Source organism: Sceloporus occidentalis, unplaced genomic scaffold (genome assembly GCF_023333645.1).
Source record: "Sceloporus occidentalis isolate IW3139 unplaced genomic scaffold, rSceOcc1.0.p SCAF_21, whole genome shotgun sequence".
In the NCBI taxonomy this organism is placed as follows: domain Eukaryota; kingdom Metazoa; phylum Chordata; class Lepidosauria; order Squamata; family Phrynosomatidae; genus Sceloporus; species Sceloporus occidentalis.
The window spans coordinates 4,795,468-4,812,825 of record NW_028317001.1 but is presented as its reverse complement, the minus strand read 5'-3'; the positions used below and the strand labels follow the sequence as shown (position 1 = coordinate 4,812,825).

At 44.8% G+C, this 17,358-nt stretch overlaps 1 protein-coding gene across 2 annotated transcripts in view; it reads right to left on the bottom strand.

Annotated features, from left to right (window-relative positions):
- LOC149301466 (T-box transcription factor TBX4-like) overlaps positions 1 to 17,358 on the bottom strand; it is a 73,471-nt gene that overhangs the window by 21,145 nt on the left and 34,968 nt on the right. For both annotated transcript variants that reach the window (XM_089484362.1, XM_089484361.1), the window contains exons 3-6: positions 12,659 to 12,817; positions 10,208 to 10,302; positions 940 to 1,059; positions 215 to 362 (exon numbers count right to left, since the gene is read on the bottom strand). In XM_089484362.1, the coding sequence (XP_089340488.1) occupies positions 215 to 362; positions 940 to 1,059; positions 10,208 to 10,302; positions 12,659 to 12,814 (519 nt within the window). In that variant the 5' untranslated portion in view covers positions 12,815 to 12,817. The remainder of the gene's footprint in view (positions 1 to 214; positions 363 to 939; positions 1,060 to 10,207; positions 10,303 to 12,658; positions 12,818 to 17,358) is intronic.

Sequence of the window (17,358 nt, the reverse complement as noted above, 5' to 3'; positions counted from 1 at the left end):
CATATGTGCCCTACGCACAATTGTGGAAAGATCACCCTCGCCTTGAAAGAAAGCAGCGTATCTGATATTGTATATAAGGGACACTGTTTTGCTATGCCATTGCATGTAACTGGACTTGGGCATTCAAGGATTTTGTTATTCACGGTGGTTCCTGGAACCAAACCCTAGCGGATAACAAGGTCCCACTGTAACAGATATAGATATTGCCACTTACGTGTCCGAAGGGGTCCAGGTGGTTGTTTGTGAGCTTCAGTTTCTGGAATGACACCAGTTGGCGCATCCAGTGGGCACCGGTGGCCGGTGAATCCGGGTGGACATACAATCGGCCGGGCATCGCAGGTTCCGCCTTTCCTGCCACCATCCTATACGCAAAGCAATTGCATAAAAATGTGGTTTTATGACACTGGCTTATACAGTATAGGCTTACATACTTATTAATAAAGTCGTCCCACTTTTTCTACTTGTGGCTAGATCCGAACACCGGATTAGTAAGCCGAATCACGCTCCTCCCCAAAAGGAATACAAGCTAAAATGCTTATTTGGTTTCCTTATTTAATTTATATTCCGCTTTTTCCCCAGCATGAGACCTAAAGCCATTTACAATAATTTAAAATAAACAATACCCATACAATCTTTTGAGAGGCCAATTTTTCATAGGACACGAATGTCCTTATGTTTTCCACGCTCATCTCTTCCAATGCAGTTAAAAGCGCCGATCATTCATGCATATTGTCGCTGCCATGGAGCATAGAATAATAACCATATTATAATATAACGATTATATTATATAATTATATAATATGATAGAATTATATCATAATATAATAAGCCACGCTGCCATAACTCTCAAACCTATGCATGTCTGTGTGCCATAAAACACCAGTTGTCGCCGGCTGGATGTCGCACTAAAACGACTAGGTTATAATAATAATTGCATACCATTTGTTGTCGCAGAATTTGTACCGATGATCATCGGCCGGGACGATGTCGATCAAAAGGATGTATTTGGTCTTGGGGTTCATCCCAGTGACTTTAACTTTGTAACTTGGAAACATCCTCCTTAAGGGGAAAAAATACAAGAAGAAAGAGAAAAATATTAACGCATTCACCGTACTTGCAAAAGCGAACACAACGTTTGCAAAGATACGTGTGTGTGTATATATATACACACTCATCGGCTTCGTCACGGGAAAACACATTTCCCCCCACATATCCAAGATACATTTTTCCTAGCGAGACAAGCAAATACAGCCGAAAGCCAAGAGGTTTGGAAGCATCTCGTACTCGACAGATGCACAGTTAATGTAAAGAATCTACAAAGCATGGGAAAGTGGCTTTTTGAAGGGGCTACTACAACACCCAGAATCCCCCAAACAGCGTGGCTGCTGGGAGCTGTAGTCCAAAAACACTTAACCTTTCCAAGCTCTTCTTCACTGTCCCTATTAACGCAACTCTTGTGATAAAGCCACACATTTTGCGTTGCAAAAAAGGATGAATCTGCACTGCAGAAATAGCGCAGTTGGACACCATTTTGTGACCGCTTGGGCAGGAGTCCACAAAATGGGCTCCTTGTCGAAGCCCTCTTTTTTTGACGCCCGGCATAAATTCACGGTGTTTACCATGTCATTAAAATTTGGACTCTCCAAAAAATAAAAGGGTAGTCAGTCTACAGTTTACCAAAACATCCCATTCATAAAAACGATGCTTCCCCTCTAAACCTCGGACACAGGTAAGCACTGTATAAATACAGTCGCAAACCTGCTTACATTCAATGTTGTAAATATACGGCGTGGATTCGGACATTTGGAGAGAGAGAAACGGCACCAACAGAACCTGATTTGGAAACCAACTTCACGTGCAAGATCCGATTCCGGATCCGGGGTAAAAGGTAGTCTGAATGGCCCCTTAAATTACAGTTGTCATTTAAATATATACATACCCACATCCCAAATTCAATTTTTGCCTTAAACGGTACTTTAAGTCGGGGGGGAATTAAAGATATTCTGGAATATCCTGCAAGGATATTTGTGAGCGCCACATCTTGAATGGCTTCTCTTCTTCTCCCTTGCGCTTCCCAAACTCTGCCGCATCCAAGCTGCTAAGGGAGCCGAGATCAAATATACTATAAATGCTAAGTGCTTTTTAATGGCGTTTAAAATTAAGCTTTAACATATGGAATTCATATAGAGGAGACAAGTCGGAGTTTATAATGTCCTTTAGAATAGCTCTCTAAAATAAATAGAGGGAGCCCGGGCACGGCCGTAATGTATACAGCCGACATTCTTTTTCGGATAACAAATGACAACTCGCATCTGATCTTAGGTGTCGCTTAAGCCGGGACTCGCTCCGTAACTACCTTTGGTAGCGTTTGGCGCAACCGCGCAAGCCGCAGGGTCCTGCCAATTTTCTTGCGCCCTTTTCCAGGAAAAAGGGCCGGGTACAAAGCTTTATGTCGGCATTTCATCATGGTTATGAGATGCTGCGTTTTGGCATCCGCGGCAACCAAGGCAAACGTAGTCGGCAAAGTTGGATCGAAATGGCATTTGTGGGATGTTTTCCCCTTGACAGGTTGGAATGCATTGCTTGAGATGGATCAAGAGATGCCTGGGGGATTGTTCATCCCAATAGTGGGTTTTGGCTGGCAGGATCCAACGCTTGCCATAGCTTTGTCAGTGCGGATTTATAATAGTATGTCCTGCTCCAGCTTTCTCGGTAGCAAGTTTCGGGGGTTTATTGGAAGGCCTGGAGAAAGCTGATAGCAAAAGACAGGGCTGGCTTTATGAATAAGTCGAGCGAGGCTATTCTGTTTCCCTGCATTGGCAGCCCATGCTTGACTGTACTTAGAAACTCTCCCAATGCACCACAAAACAGGTTTCGGCAAAACAAAGCAACAGTGGCGGCTGGCGGAGTGGTCCACCTTGTTGCTGTGTGCCTTCGAGTCATTTCTGACTTACGGCAACCCGATCATGAGGTTTCCTTGGCATGAGTTGTGTTCAGAGGAGATGTGCCATTGCCTTCCCCTGAGGCTGAGAGTGTGTGACTTGTCTAAGGGTCGCCCAGTGGGTTTCATAGCCGAGCTGAGAATCGAACTCTGGTCTCCAGAATCGTAGTGCAATGCTCAAATCACTATGCCATGGTGGCTTCCTACTCCAGGTTTTAATACAGAGACACTCTCCAAGGTGTTCAACCAACTTAGGCAATAACGGTTCAGTTCTTTAGATAGCCCCTTTCAAGTTCAGTTTAAAGCCCAGCCGATTCTTCAAGCCACTGGCATGAAAGCAGGAGAGGCAAGAGAAAAGATAGGGAGAAACATTACTCTTTTGGTCTGCAATTCCAATAATTTCCCCAGGAAACAAAACCATCATGTAATACAAATATTTCGGATTTAATCTTGCTTTTAATTCTGTATTTAATATTGTATTTTAATGCATTGATTGTAATGTACTGTATAGTGCCTTATCTATCCTTGTTTTTATTGGTCATTGACCGAAATAAATATATGTATGTATGTATGTATGATTTCTGGGCATGGTGTGGTAGTGGTTCGAGCATTGGACTATGTCTCCGCAGCCCACGGTTGAATCCCGGCTTGGCCAAGTAAACTTTGGGCAAGTCACACACTCTCAGCCTCAGAGGATGGCAATGGCAAACCTCCTCTGAAGAAATTTGCCAACAAAACCCTACGATAGGCTCACTTTAGGGTGGTCATCAGTCAAAAATGTCTTGGAGGCACACAACAACCACCACAAAGGACAGAGTCCATCCTGTACTTTGCATTGAGGTTACGCATTGCATATTGTGCATTTTGCAATGGCACCTATATTTTGACATGTGTTGTGCAATGTCGCTACTATGCGTAGGGAGTATGTAGTGCTCAAGTAGTGTACCTCCATGTGCCAAAACTTATGCTGCATTGAGAGGATGCTGGACTGCAGCTGTCCTCTATCTGGCTGTCCTGAGGAACATCAGGTGTGCTCTTCTGCCAACTTATGACTGGCGTTGATCAGAATTGCAACAGACAACAACAGCCTAACGCTGCCTCCCCAGATTCCTTTCCCCATCCTCAGAGACTAAAAAATGCCCATTTCAGTCTTATGGAGCTAGACCTTCCAGAGAGTCCAATCTTCCTTAGCGGAGGAGGCCGACAGCTGTTACCCGCCAGCCCCTTGAATTGACAGCCCAAAGCTTCCCAGCTGCTCTTGACATCCCAAGGCTCTGGGTGGCCAACGACGGGGAGGAAAGCTGGAAGGAAGCGTCTGCGGTTCCACTAAATCCCTACTGTTTTCTTCAAATGCAAGTGAACACATGCAATAAAACTGCTGCAAACTCCTCGACTCTCTTTCCTCGCCCTTTTGACAGTCACCTGTGTGCTTGTAATGGAGTATTCCTGTTGGCTTTTGAACATGGAATCAGATGCATCTTCCTTTGTTAACCTCACAAAGATGCTCTTGGCCACTTTATCACACCGCCTTTCTGGTTCCCAGCCTGTGCACACTACGTCCCCAAACTCCCTCCATCCATATGATCATCCATCTGCCCTGGTTTTAGGCAACATCTTTCCTCTTGCCTTTGCCCCACAAAACTGAACCTGTCACTCCATCACAAGTTTTGCATTTCTATGGCTATTCATACAGTCACTTCATGTATTTGAGGAAGTTGTCCAAGTCTATGAAAGTTAATGCTACAACTTCTTTAACTCAATTAGGCTCAAAGGTGCTGCAAGATCCCTTTCCGTAGCGCAGACAATGAAATGTCTTTGGATAGTCCTGCAAACAGGTCTCATCTTTGCCCCGGCTTTAGACACTCCTGACCTTCCTTCCCAAAAAGCCAACGGTCTTCAGAAGATGCCCAAGCCAGGACACTGATGAAGACGTCTCAGGACTGTCTCTCAGATGGTTTTCACAGCCTCCATAGTTGAGAAGGGCTCTCTGCTGGTGGCCAAGTACAAAGAAAAAACATCCGAAGAGAAAGGAGAAAAGACCAGGGTTAAAATAGCTAAGCGATGAAGTGCGACTGACTTATTTGCTCCGATAATGAAGTGATCCCTCCTCGGTTCAGTTTGTCCCGGGCACATTTGGAGAATCACAAATGGCTTTTAAATGAACTGTTAGAGGAGAAGCCACTTAGGGGAATTTCTATTTGTTTAATCAGCTTTTTTTTTATTCCGTGTAGTAGTAAGTCCCACAGTTCCTGGACATGTACAGCGGTTATTGACGTGGAGCCAAAAAGCCAAAACCGTCCATCCGGAGACCGGTCGGCCTTTTCGCTCGCTGAGCCTTCGACGGGGAAGGAATGCGACCGTTCTTTTTGGCAAGCCATACGGATTTCTGTCTTGTTTTGGAAAACACGGTCAGTTTACCAGGAATGAGTCAACCGTGATGCCAGAGAGGAGGAGGGCAGACTCCTCGCCCAAAGCCACAACGAAATGTGGTCGGGGTAATCCAAACTGGGAACCAGAAAACCAACAGTTTTGGTGAGTGAGTAGTGTGTGAGTTACCTCTTCGTGAACTATCCTCCGTGGAAACATGCAAATCTACAGCGGCGGCGAAGTAGGACTGTGCACAACATTCAACATTCTTGGAAATCTTAGCCTGTACTATATATCCATGTTGGCCATACAACAAGTACAATACCATCCAAAATCCCCAAAACAGCGATGGCTTCATTGGGGCAACCAAAATGTGCAAAATACACGACGTAAGCTTTCGAAGCTCCACTGGCAAAAGTGCCTCCTGGAAGCCATAGAGCCAAAAGGGAAGGATGGCCTCTTCCTATGCCATCTTACCTGAAAACAACGACAACATTTTGACATAACATAGGCTTGTGACACTAACATTGTCGTATTTTTCCTTTCTCTTGTATGATTTTATAACACCTTTGAAGAAGCCGGCGGAGCTTCGAAAGGTCGTCCTAAAGACATCGTGAGCAAATGGGTATTAGAGGATTCAGCTTTTCTTAGTAGAGAGTTTAGGTTGCCTTTCCAATGCCCTCATCCACCAAAACTTGAAAGCGAACATCGCACGCGGCTTATCGGACGCGACGCAAAGAGTCAAGCTCCAGCCTTTCAAAAAAAGAAGAAGAAGAAAAAGAGGAGGAGGAGAAGGAGAAGGAATCTGGCCTTCGGAAAATACTTTAGAGAGATCAAAGCGCTTTCCCATCAGGGTCCTTTTTTTCCCAGGGTTCTCCCATCGCCAACTCCTCTTATCGCCCGATGGCTTTCTATATACAAAGCAAGGGCCACCCTCTTTGAAGTCCCAGCTTAGCCTGGGCCAGATCCTGACTCCAGAATAACAAACAATACAGGTTCAGCTGAAGTTCTCATCGCTAGTTCATTTTTCAATCCCAAATCCTCTTTCTCTCCCCCCCGAAACACAAGCAACCTTGAACCCGTGGCCCTGGAGACAGACGGGGAAGATTTATCTGGTGGCAATGCCATGAGGTTATGTGGTTTGGGTTTGTAGTTTTCTTAATATTTGGGACAGGCGGGCCAGCTCATCTTCTCTTTTTAATCTTTATTTAAGACATACTCTCTTTGATACAGACACACATACTGCAAAGGTAGTGAACCCATCCAAAGATTTAAACAAAGATTTAAACAAATCCACTTTCCCGGGAGCCTCGCGGGAAGGGAAGGAAGCAGGGTCGTGTTGATCTCCGTGCCCGGTTTGGACGTTTTAGCGTACCACCCAAATGCCCCCCTTCCCTCCTGAGCCCAAACCATAACAGAGCTAAAATTAGATGCCAATTTATTCAAAGGTAAATCTCAAAAAGGGCCCTATAAAAGGCCTAGAAGTGGGAGCGTGGTTAACGACGCTGCTCCGTTTCATAACCCCGTTTTAATGGCTCCCATAAAAGACAGAAGCTGTCGAGGGACTGTCTCTTAAAGCAAGGACTCTGAAAAGACGTAGCAGGAGAGGAGACGGCCTTTGAGGGGGTACATCTTAAGCCCACCAAGAGTGAAAGATGGAAGAACGATCAGCTGCCATGCCCTGGTGAAGGGCCGGCACTGCCCTTAGGCAAGATGAGGTTGTTTTCATACCTGGCAGGTGCTTGGGATAGGCAGAAAAGGCTTGGAGGAGAAAGCCGCATGCCATGGCATGCTCTGTGCCCCCCAAAGTGTCTCACCTTCAAAGATCCTGCTTCCAATGCAGTTGGCATGGCAGGGGTTTGGATTGGGTGACCCTTGTGGTCTCTTCCAGCTCTATGAGTCTATGTACTGTATATACTCATGTATAAGTCTAGAAATCTTGGTGAAAAAACTGTTATAGTACTTACATTGACCCAAAAACCCTGGGTCGACTTATCCATGGGTCAATGTAATTACTGTACTATAACTCTTTTTTTATAAAAAGGAACCATGCTCTTGTGAAAGGCAAGAGCATAATCCATCGCGATCACTCATCCGCCCAATCTTTAGTATGAGCATTTATACCTGCCAAGATTTTCTACGTTCTTTGGCATTGTTTTCCTTTCCTTCGTCCTTTCGATCCTTTGTTACATGACCCTAAGTGTTACCCTCGACTTATCCGTGGGTCATATCAAAATCCATAATTTTGCCCCCCAAACCTGCCCTCGACTTATACATGAGGTGGACTTATAGTCGAGTATATGCGGTATTATTATTGTTTTACCTCTATATCCCCACCTTTTCTCCAAATGTGCTCAAGGCAGGACACCTGAGTCTCTTCCTCCTTGCATCTCACTTAAGATGAAGCCACTCAAAAGTAGTCTACATCAGTAGTTTGCAAACTCTGGTCTCTCAGACATGTGGGACTTCAGCTCCCAGCATTCCTGAGCACCAACCATATTGGCTGGGGATTCTGGGAGTCGAAGTCCAAAACATCTGGAGGAACCAGGGTTTGGGAACCACCGCTTTACATCACTGCAAGAGTAAGTTCACATCAGTGAGTAAAACCCCTGTCTCTGCTCCATACCTTCCGCATATAGATGGTAGCGAAACTCAGAAGGAAGAGGGATGTCCGAAGGGAGAAACATATGATTGTGTTAACCCTGTTTATTCAATCTCAGCATATAGACCCCACCAGCCCTGGTTCCACTACAACAACGGATGTGATTGGAAACTTAGTACATAAGTACTAAACCAGCATCTTCTTTCAAATATCAGTTAGTTGGATGTCTCCAGGAAGTTCAAAAGTACATTGTAATGGCGGCGGCGGCAGGACTAAATGTAATGCATATTTTCAAAAAATGATTACAAGAATAAGACATCCAAGATGCCAAAAATAAAGTCATCAAGAAACCTTGGAACTAGAAGAACACGCAGATTTATGCGCTGCAAGCGTCCAAGCTTTGTACGCTTCTATGCGCCATATTTTATCCGCGAAGGAGTCCGACCGTTTTGTGCAAAGTTCAGGGGACTCAGCAATAACATAAATTGGGTGGCGAGTTCCCCCTCCTTTCTTTTGATGATCCTCTTAATATGGAATAATCTCTTCATTCCCCCCCCCCCTTTCCGAACTCCCCTAACAAAACAACCAAACATTGGGAAGATAGCGAAGTGCATTTTAAAGATGTTTCCACTTTATAAATCATAAGCTCTTGGCAACAAAGCTGTGCCGGTCAGAGCTGAGGAGGGGAGTTTTACTCTCCTTTTTCAACATCTTCCCCAGATCAAGCCTAGGAGGGAGTAAGGAGAAGCTCGAATTAAGGAGAAGCTAGCCATAAATCCTTGGTAATTTATGGAGCTCGTCTCCTTCTTGTCAAGTTCAAGAGGGGGAACCCAACGAAGGGTTTGCAGAAGGGATTGCAGTTTGGCCTCTAGCTGGGAGAACAGTGTTTAATGCTAGCAGGAGTCCTCCCTTGTATGTCACACCATGATCTGTGAAACCAACCCCAAACTCGCTTCTTGCGCAAATCATCCCTTTGCAAACCCAAGAAGGGACGTGATGCTTAGAGATGCTCCAGGGATCATAGCAAGGGCCCTATGAGGAATGACTTAGGGAGCTATGGCAAAGACAGAGAGGTGACCCACTGGAAAGCGTGCCACGAAGAAGATGGAGCCAGTTTGTTTTGTACCGCTTCAGAAACTAGAACAAAAATCAAGGATTCCAAATTCCAAGGAAAGAAAGATTCCACATAAACATTAGGAAGAACCTTTTCTTGCCATGAGAGCTCTCCACTCGGAGGGTGGTGGACTCTCCGTCTCCGGAGGCCTTTAAACATAGATCGCATGGGCATCTTTCGGGCATGCTTTAATTGTGTATTCTTGTGTGCCAACGGGGTGCACTTCATGGCCCTTGTGGTTCCTTCTAATATTAAGATTCTGCGAGTCTATGACTTTGGGGAACAGGTCCGGAATGAGCAGGTGGGTGCCAAATTCGACAAGGGCGGCTTCCCACATTTGGAGGTAATGTATCGTAAATCTAACAAAAGGATCCCTAAAAGAGCATGGGAATTAACTCACTGTCGAACTGCTCATTGGTGCTAAGAGGGCAGGACTTTGGGACACTTAGCACAGCAAGCAGGAGATACACCGAAAGAGGCAGGTTTGGTTAACTACATTAGGAAAGAAGTGAAGAAATGCACATTTCCCATATGACCATTACATCCAGAGTACTCAATGGAACCGCTAATCTCTTGGTCAGTTGCAGAGCTTGGAAAGTTGACATTTTTGGACTACAGCTTGCAGGATTCTGCACCAGCTTAAGTACCCTCTTACTTTATCTCCCAGCATTGGTCAGAGATAAGAGCATAAGGAGCTGGCAAACGCTCTGGACCACATCTGGCCTGCAGGATACAAATTCTCCACTCTTGCTTTATACACTTTGCTACAGCATCAATGGTCATGGGCCTCAGGAGCGCAAGTGGGGCAGCCACACTACTGAAACGAAAGGATACTGTGGAAACAACGCAGTTTGGCACCACTTTAACTGCCAGGTTCTCCATCCTACAGGATCCTGGGATGTGTAATTTGGGGAGGCACCAGCACTCTTTGACAGAGAAGCCCTTGCAAAACTACACATCTCATGATTCTATAGGACAGAGCTACAGCACTTGATGACAAACTGCATTATTTCTACAAGACCCTAAAGTGGGTTTTGGCCTGCATTGGGAATGGAGAGTGTTTTTTGTACTCTCCTTGAAGTCCACATCGGGAAAGCTTTATATACTTTGTGATACATGATTTAAAACCCAAAAACCCACACATGATTTTAAAAGGCTTGTAATACACGGTTTCAAAGCCTACCTCCCAGCTTTGGTGATGATCATTTCTGTGCCAGCTTCATGAAATTTCTTCCATAGCTCTTTCTCGTGCAGGTAGACTTTAATGTTCTCGATGGTCTTCGATAAAGGAGATTAAAGATACAAAATGTTAGGCAGCCGCACAAATGTAGCCTTCCAGACACGGTTAGACTGCAACTCCCATCTGCCCAAGGCAATGTTGAGGGATGATGGAAGCTGCACTCCCAACAACAGCTATACACTTAGAAGTACAGCCAAAAACCCAAACTGTCTCAAAGTCAGTTTGTTTAGGATTTAGCCTTAGCTACAAGCTGGTATTTCATGCTGTTATCAGCCATCAACTCAACGCAAAATGCCCAACATCTAAAACACTTCTGGTTCCAGCTCACTGATAATGTACAAGGGTTTGCTATAAGGCAAGGCATGATGATGATGATTATTAAGGGCAGCCTAGAAATGCCTTAACGTCTGACCTTTTTTTGCAGGTCGAAAGGCTGAAGACGAGAGGCTCGCAACTCACCTGAACCCCTCTAAAGCATTTACCAAACCCTAAATCACCAGTTTTCACTCCAAATCTAATCTGCCGATTAAAACGATCGGCCTTAAAGGTATGTTTTTCTACTTAGCGGCCCCGCAGCTTGTGTTTCACTTCAATGCGAAATATATTCCGCACCCTTTTCTGGTAGCAATTTGTCTTTGCTTCTCGCCCCAACCTCTTTCCGATTAGCTATCCATCATCCGAATAAACAGAACGGAGAGGGGAAATAAGCTTCGAGGCCTAAGGCACAATTGCCATTACTTAAATAACGCTTGCGTTTTATAATAGGGCTTTTTTTCCGACATCGGCGAAGGTGGCTCCCCTCCGTTTCAGGTCTCGGTTTCCTTTTTATACGACCCGTTATAATTCTGATATGGGAAAGTTGTCAGCACTTTATAAAAACACACTTACTAAACAGATTTAGCCAATAAGGAGGCAGGCAAGACTTGCAAAGTAATTTACAACCGTCCCTCCTTTTCTGGCGTAAAAGCGCATAATTATATTTAATTGTCGTGTAAAAAAAATGGCAGGATCTATAACTCTTTCCTTTTTAAAATCATATTGTGATTTGAATAATTTGCGGTCAGAGTTAGGTTACTTTAGCATTGCGATCCTCTCCCAGTAGTATACAAACAGTTGGGACAAAAGTAGTCTAGCTGGGTGAGACGCAAGCGTTTTAATCATAGGAAGGGAGGGGGAAATCCTATTAACGCTACTGAAATCTGTATTGATATCTTTGTGTTTTACACTTGCCGCCGCCGTTAAATTCGTGCCCGACAATATTACTATATCTTTCCTTTTACTAATACAAATATCGAGAGAGTGTAGAGTGGTTTGAATGTTGGATTATAAGTTTGGAGACCAGGGTTCAATTCTTGGCCATAGAAACCTACTGGGACAATGTGACGTCGAAGGCTTTTATGGCCGGCATCCATAGGTTTTGTGTGAGTTTTTTGGGCTCTGTGGCCGTGTTCTAGAAGTTTGTTCCTGATGTTTCTCTGAAGATGCTCGCCGCATCTAGAATAAACTCTTCTAGAACATGGCCCGAAAACCCCACAAGAAACTACTGGGACAAGTCACACTCTCTCAGCCTCAGAGGAAGGCAATGGCAAACCCCTTTGAACAAACCTTGCCATGATAGGGTTGCCTTAGGGTCCCCATAATTCGAAAACAACCTGAAGGCACACAACAACAAACAGAATTACTATTTTTGTTTGCATGCGCTTACTCCTGGTAGTACAAACTGTATGTTCTTACAACCGGCTGCGCGTGATAAATATAACAGGATACCTTTAAAGCTGTTTGCTCCACCCAGGTTTAAAGTTAGGAATGTACATCACTGTTTTATGCACATTGGGATTGGGTATAGAGTAATGTGTCAAGGATTGGTCTTAGACAAGAGGGTTGTGTGCCTTCAAGTTGTTTCCGACTTGTGGCAATCCTATGATGGGGTTTTCTTAGGCATGTTTCTTCAGAGAGAAGGTTGGCATTGCCATCCTCTGAGGATGAGAGAGTGCGACTTGCCCAAAGTCACCCAGTGGGTTTCATGGCTGAGCTGGGATTCGAACCCTGGTCTCCCAGTGTCCTAGTCCAACATTCAAACCATGCTGGAAAAATTAATAGGGGAGGAGAATGCTTATTTGGAGGGGCAATGGCCTCATTTTGCCCCCTTTCCAAACAGCATAGCTCTACCCCATGACTTGGACCATCCCAGCTCTCCTATCAAAGCCCTCTCCAGAAACGTATCCTTCCATTACTTCCAGATCTCTAGCATCTCCTGCAAGAGGGTTGCAAATCCATGTCCCTGGGAACCCGGCAGTAAGGATCTGCGGTCTTGGCATGGCCTCTTCCTCCTCCAAAGACGACCTTAGAGAATATCGTTCCAACCTCGCTGGTCTCATTCACACAGACACAAACCTGCTCCGGATCTGGAACCTGGGGGCTGTTCAGAGGCGTGCTGCTGACTCCTGCGACGCCAAGAACCGGAGACCCAGTTGTCGTTTCGGCACGGACCGGCGGTTGTGGCGCTGCGAACCCATCCTCCGGCTCAGACAAGCTTTTCTCCTGGAGCATTGCCTTCGAGGGAGAAAAAGCAAATAATTTTGTTTTTGTTATTTCCCCCAAACTGTAAAAGACTTTAGAGAATGACAAAAACCTATTATTTTCTTATATCCTGCCTTTCTCCTAGTATAGGGACTCAAGGTAGCAACCTACTACCCTGCAAGTGCACAACCTTTTTGACCCTAAGGCTTCATCTGTATCAAATTTAAGGGTTGCGTAGTACGAGGAAAGGTTTTCCTTATGGTCACATTGAGTCGGAAAGGACTTGAAGGCACACAACGACAACAACAAGTGGTTTGAGTGCTGGACTATGACTCTGGAGACTAGGGTTCAGATCATGGCTCAGCCATGAAAGTCACACTCTCATAGCATCAGAAGATGGCAAGGGCAAAGCCTCTTCTGAAGCTTACAACAACAACAAAACCTATGATAAGGTTGTCATAAGTCAGAAATGACTTAAAGGCACACAGCAGCAGCACTCTTCTAGAAGATGGCCACATAGCCACAAGAGAAAAGAGCATATCCATGTGTCTGTATGCACAATGCTGGATTATGAATTATGCCAATTTTGGGGCACACTGAATGCACAAACAACGGATGAATGAAGCCGCCAGTTGTGCATTCTTACTCTCCAGAGACAGCAGAGATGAAATAGTTTGTTGTTCCTATTGTTAGTGCCTTCAAGTCACCTCCAATTTATGGTGCCTTATGGTAACTTCAGAGGAGGTTTTGCCATTGCCTTCCTCTGAATGTGAGTTGCCCAAAGCCATCCAATGAGTTTCCATGGCTGGCTAGGGAACTGAATCCTAGTCACCTCGGATCTTCTTTTTTATATCTTAAAACCTATCAAACCAATGCCCTGCTTCTGTGCCAGAAGGTTGCACCCAAAAAGGCAAACGGTCCGTGAAGCATTAAAAGAGTATCATGTCGGGTGAATGACTCCCTCAACCAGATATCATAATTTGGCTGGGAAAAGTCCCATCTCAGAATGGAAAGCTGTCAAAGCTAGCTCAGATCATCCCAATACAGGGACATTCAGACCAAGCTGGCAATGATGGCATTAGGAATATAATGGGGTCTTGGCATTTCTGGACCTTCCTTCCTTCCTTCCTTCCTTCCTTCCTTCCTTCCCAACTTGCTTATTGTTGCTCTACTTGCAACTGTGCAAAGAAAGCCTCTTCTTCAAAACAGGCACCCTGGGAAACGAAGCTTTCCCAATACCATCTATAGGACCAAAAGAGACAGTGTCTCTCAGATTAAAATCTGAACCAGTAAATACTTGGGGTCATGAAGCTCATCTTCTGGTTGGAGGCAAACATTACAAGGCCCCAAAATATACACTTCTGATCCGGGGATTACAACACATAAATAAAAAAGCTTTATAACGGCACAGGCTTTTTTATGGTCTTGAGCCAAGCACAACCGGCAAGTCTCCGCGCGTCCGACAAAGTGGCCTCTCTTCGCCGTGCAAAATGGCCCTGTCTCCGTAAGTAAATCGCTTTTCCAGTTTGGAAGCGTCGCTCCGAAGTTTGGACTGATCAAATTGTACAGCGCTTGATCTGTATACAAATACTAAACAATTTCAGAGTTCTTCAAGAAGAGGCAGAGCGATGGATATGGGGACATTTGTGTGTTTCAGTCATGCGCTGCCTTCTCCACTAAATAAATATAATATCAATATTTTTCTTAGCCATCAAGACTTTGGTGCAATATGCTCAGTGTTGTTGTTATGTGCTTCCAAAGTCAATAACTCCAACTTTTAGCAAACCTCTCGTAGGATTATCTTGGTAAGGTTTAGTCAGAAAGGATTTGCTATTGCTTTCCTCTGAGGTTGAGAGTGTGTGACTCACCGAACATCACTCAGGTCACTATCGATCGATCGATCAATCAATCAATCAATCAATATGTTTCTAGGCTGACCAAAGATCCAAACCTGGGTCTCTCTGAGCCCTAGACCAGCATTAAAACAGCTATACAATTTTGGTTGTAGCATGTTCATATATGGATGTATCTATATATGCTCCTAAACACAAAACCAATTTAAAACTTGTTTCAATTAATTTAAATCCAAATGAGGAACCCACATACAAGGGAAATGAAACATCTCAACATGAGAGAAGTCAGGGAAGTGCTTTATACCAACTTTATACCAACTTTATGCCAAATCCAAACCCCGGAAAGACTCCAAAACACTAGCAATGAACAGTTTTTTCTAAAGCAGGCTTATGCCAAAATTCATCTTCTTTTAAACACATGTACATAGGAAAGCTTTACTATGCATCTCTGATTTCATGTGTTAATGAAGGGATCTCATATCTGTACGTAAAGTTATTCTGCTATAAACACGTGGGGAAGTTCATACATGTTTCTTGCATTATTTGGGGAGAAATTGATCCCTGCTTGGATTAGTATTTGGGGTCCCTGAAGGTCCTCAACTTTGTCATAGGAGCTCCTAGTTAAGTTTTGTATTTATATCAAGTCTGGTATTTATATCAGGTTTAAGGGTGCATCCAAACTACACAATTATTGCACTTTGACACCACTTCAAATGCCACGGCTCCATTTTAGAGGATCCTTAGGCTGCAACTGCGCTGCAGAAATAATGCAATTTGACACTGATTTAGCTGCATGACTTAATGCTATGGAATCCTGGGATTTGTAGTTTGCTGTGGCACCAGAGCAAGTTAAATGTAGTCACAAAACTACACACCCTAGAACTCCATAGCATTGAGCCATAGCATGGTGGCCTTGCAAGCGCCACCACGAAGCAAGAATTTCCACGATTCTTATATAGAAATCAGGGCAAATGAAACTGGATTGAAAAAAGAGAGACCTGCAGCTGCGTCCCTCTCCCTCGCTCCTGTCCTCTCTTATCTTTCTCCTATCTCCAATAACTTCTGCAGATTCCTTTCCCACGCTAGTCTTGCCAGCATCCCATCTTCCTAATGATGGCTGCTGCTTCTACCATTGCAGGGAGAGTCCCTCAATCCTGACCTTCAAGTCATATAGAATCATAGAGTTGGACCTGAGACGGATTCTGGATAAACCCAGTAAAAGGAGCCAAGATGGCCAGAGGGAAATCTCCATAGAGCAGAACCACAGAAGCGGCTGCCAATTTGAGGCCGGGGGCCTCTACTCTGTGGAATAAAGGATAATATTCTCTAATTTCTCCTTTTCTGAGTCAGCCCCCAGATTTACAGACAAACAGGTGGAACAAAGAAGATGCAAGAGGAAATGAATAGCAGCCTGCAGGTGAAAAGGATACTGACTCTGGGGAGAGGTTGGGAAGTGTTTTTGCCATTCCCAAAGGCTGCATTAGGGGGGGGGGGTGTCAACATAAACATTAAGACAGAAGGAAGGAAGGCCAACCAAGTTCAATTCACATCTTAGACCAAGAGTGGGGAACCTGAGGCCCTGTATACTGTTGGGCATTAAGATGGATGGATGGATGGATGGATGGATGGATGGATGGATGGATGGATCAACCAACTTCAGTTCACATCGTAGGCCAAGAGTGGGGAACCTGGGGCCCTGTATACTGTTGGGCATTAAGATGGATGGATGGATGGATGGATGGATGGATGGATGGATGGATGGATCAACCAACTTCAGTTCACATCTTAGGCCAAGAGTAGGGAACCTGGGCCCCTATATACTGTTGGGCATTAAGATGGATGGATGGATGGATGGATGGACCAACCAAGTTCGGTTCACATCTTAGCCCAAGAGTAGGTAATCTTGGGCCCTGTATATTGTTGAGCATTAAGATGGATGGATGGGCCAGCCAACTTCAGTTCACATCTTAGACCAAGAGTAGAGAAGCTGGAGCCCTGTATACTGTTGGGCATTAAGATGGATGGATGGATGGACCAGCCAACTTCAGTTCACATCTTAGACCAAGAGTAGAGAACCTGGGGCCCTGTATACTGTTGAGCATTAAGATGGATGGATGGACCAGCCAACTTCAGTTCATATCTTATACCAAGAGTAGAGAACCTGGGGCCTTGTATACTATTGAGCAGATGGATGGATGGATGGATGGATGGATGGATGGATGGATGGATGGATGAGCCAACTTCAGTTCACATCTTAGACTAAGAGTAGGGAACCTGGGGCCCTGTATACTGTTGGGCATTAAGATGGATGGATGGATGGACCAACCAACTTCAGTTCACATCTTAGACCAAGATTAGGGAACCTGGGGCCCTGTATACTGTTGGGCATTAAGATGGATGGATGGATGGATGGATGGATGGATGGATGGATGGATGGACCAGCCAACTTCAGTTCACATCTTAGACCAAGAGTTGGGCATTAAGATGTTTGGAAGGAAGGAAGGAAGGACCAACCAATTTCAGTTCACATCAGAGCAAGAGTGGGGAACCTAAGGAACCTGTATACTGTTGAGCATTAAGACGGACAGACGGACGGATGGAAGAAAAGAGCAACCAACTTCAGTTCACATCTTAGAGCAAGAGTGGGGAGGCCCTGTATGCTGTTGAGCGTTGGACTATGACTTTGGAGACCAGGGTTCAAATCCCTGCTCAGCCCTGGAA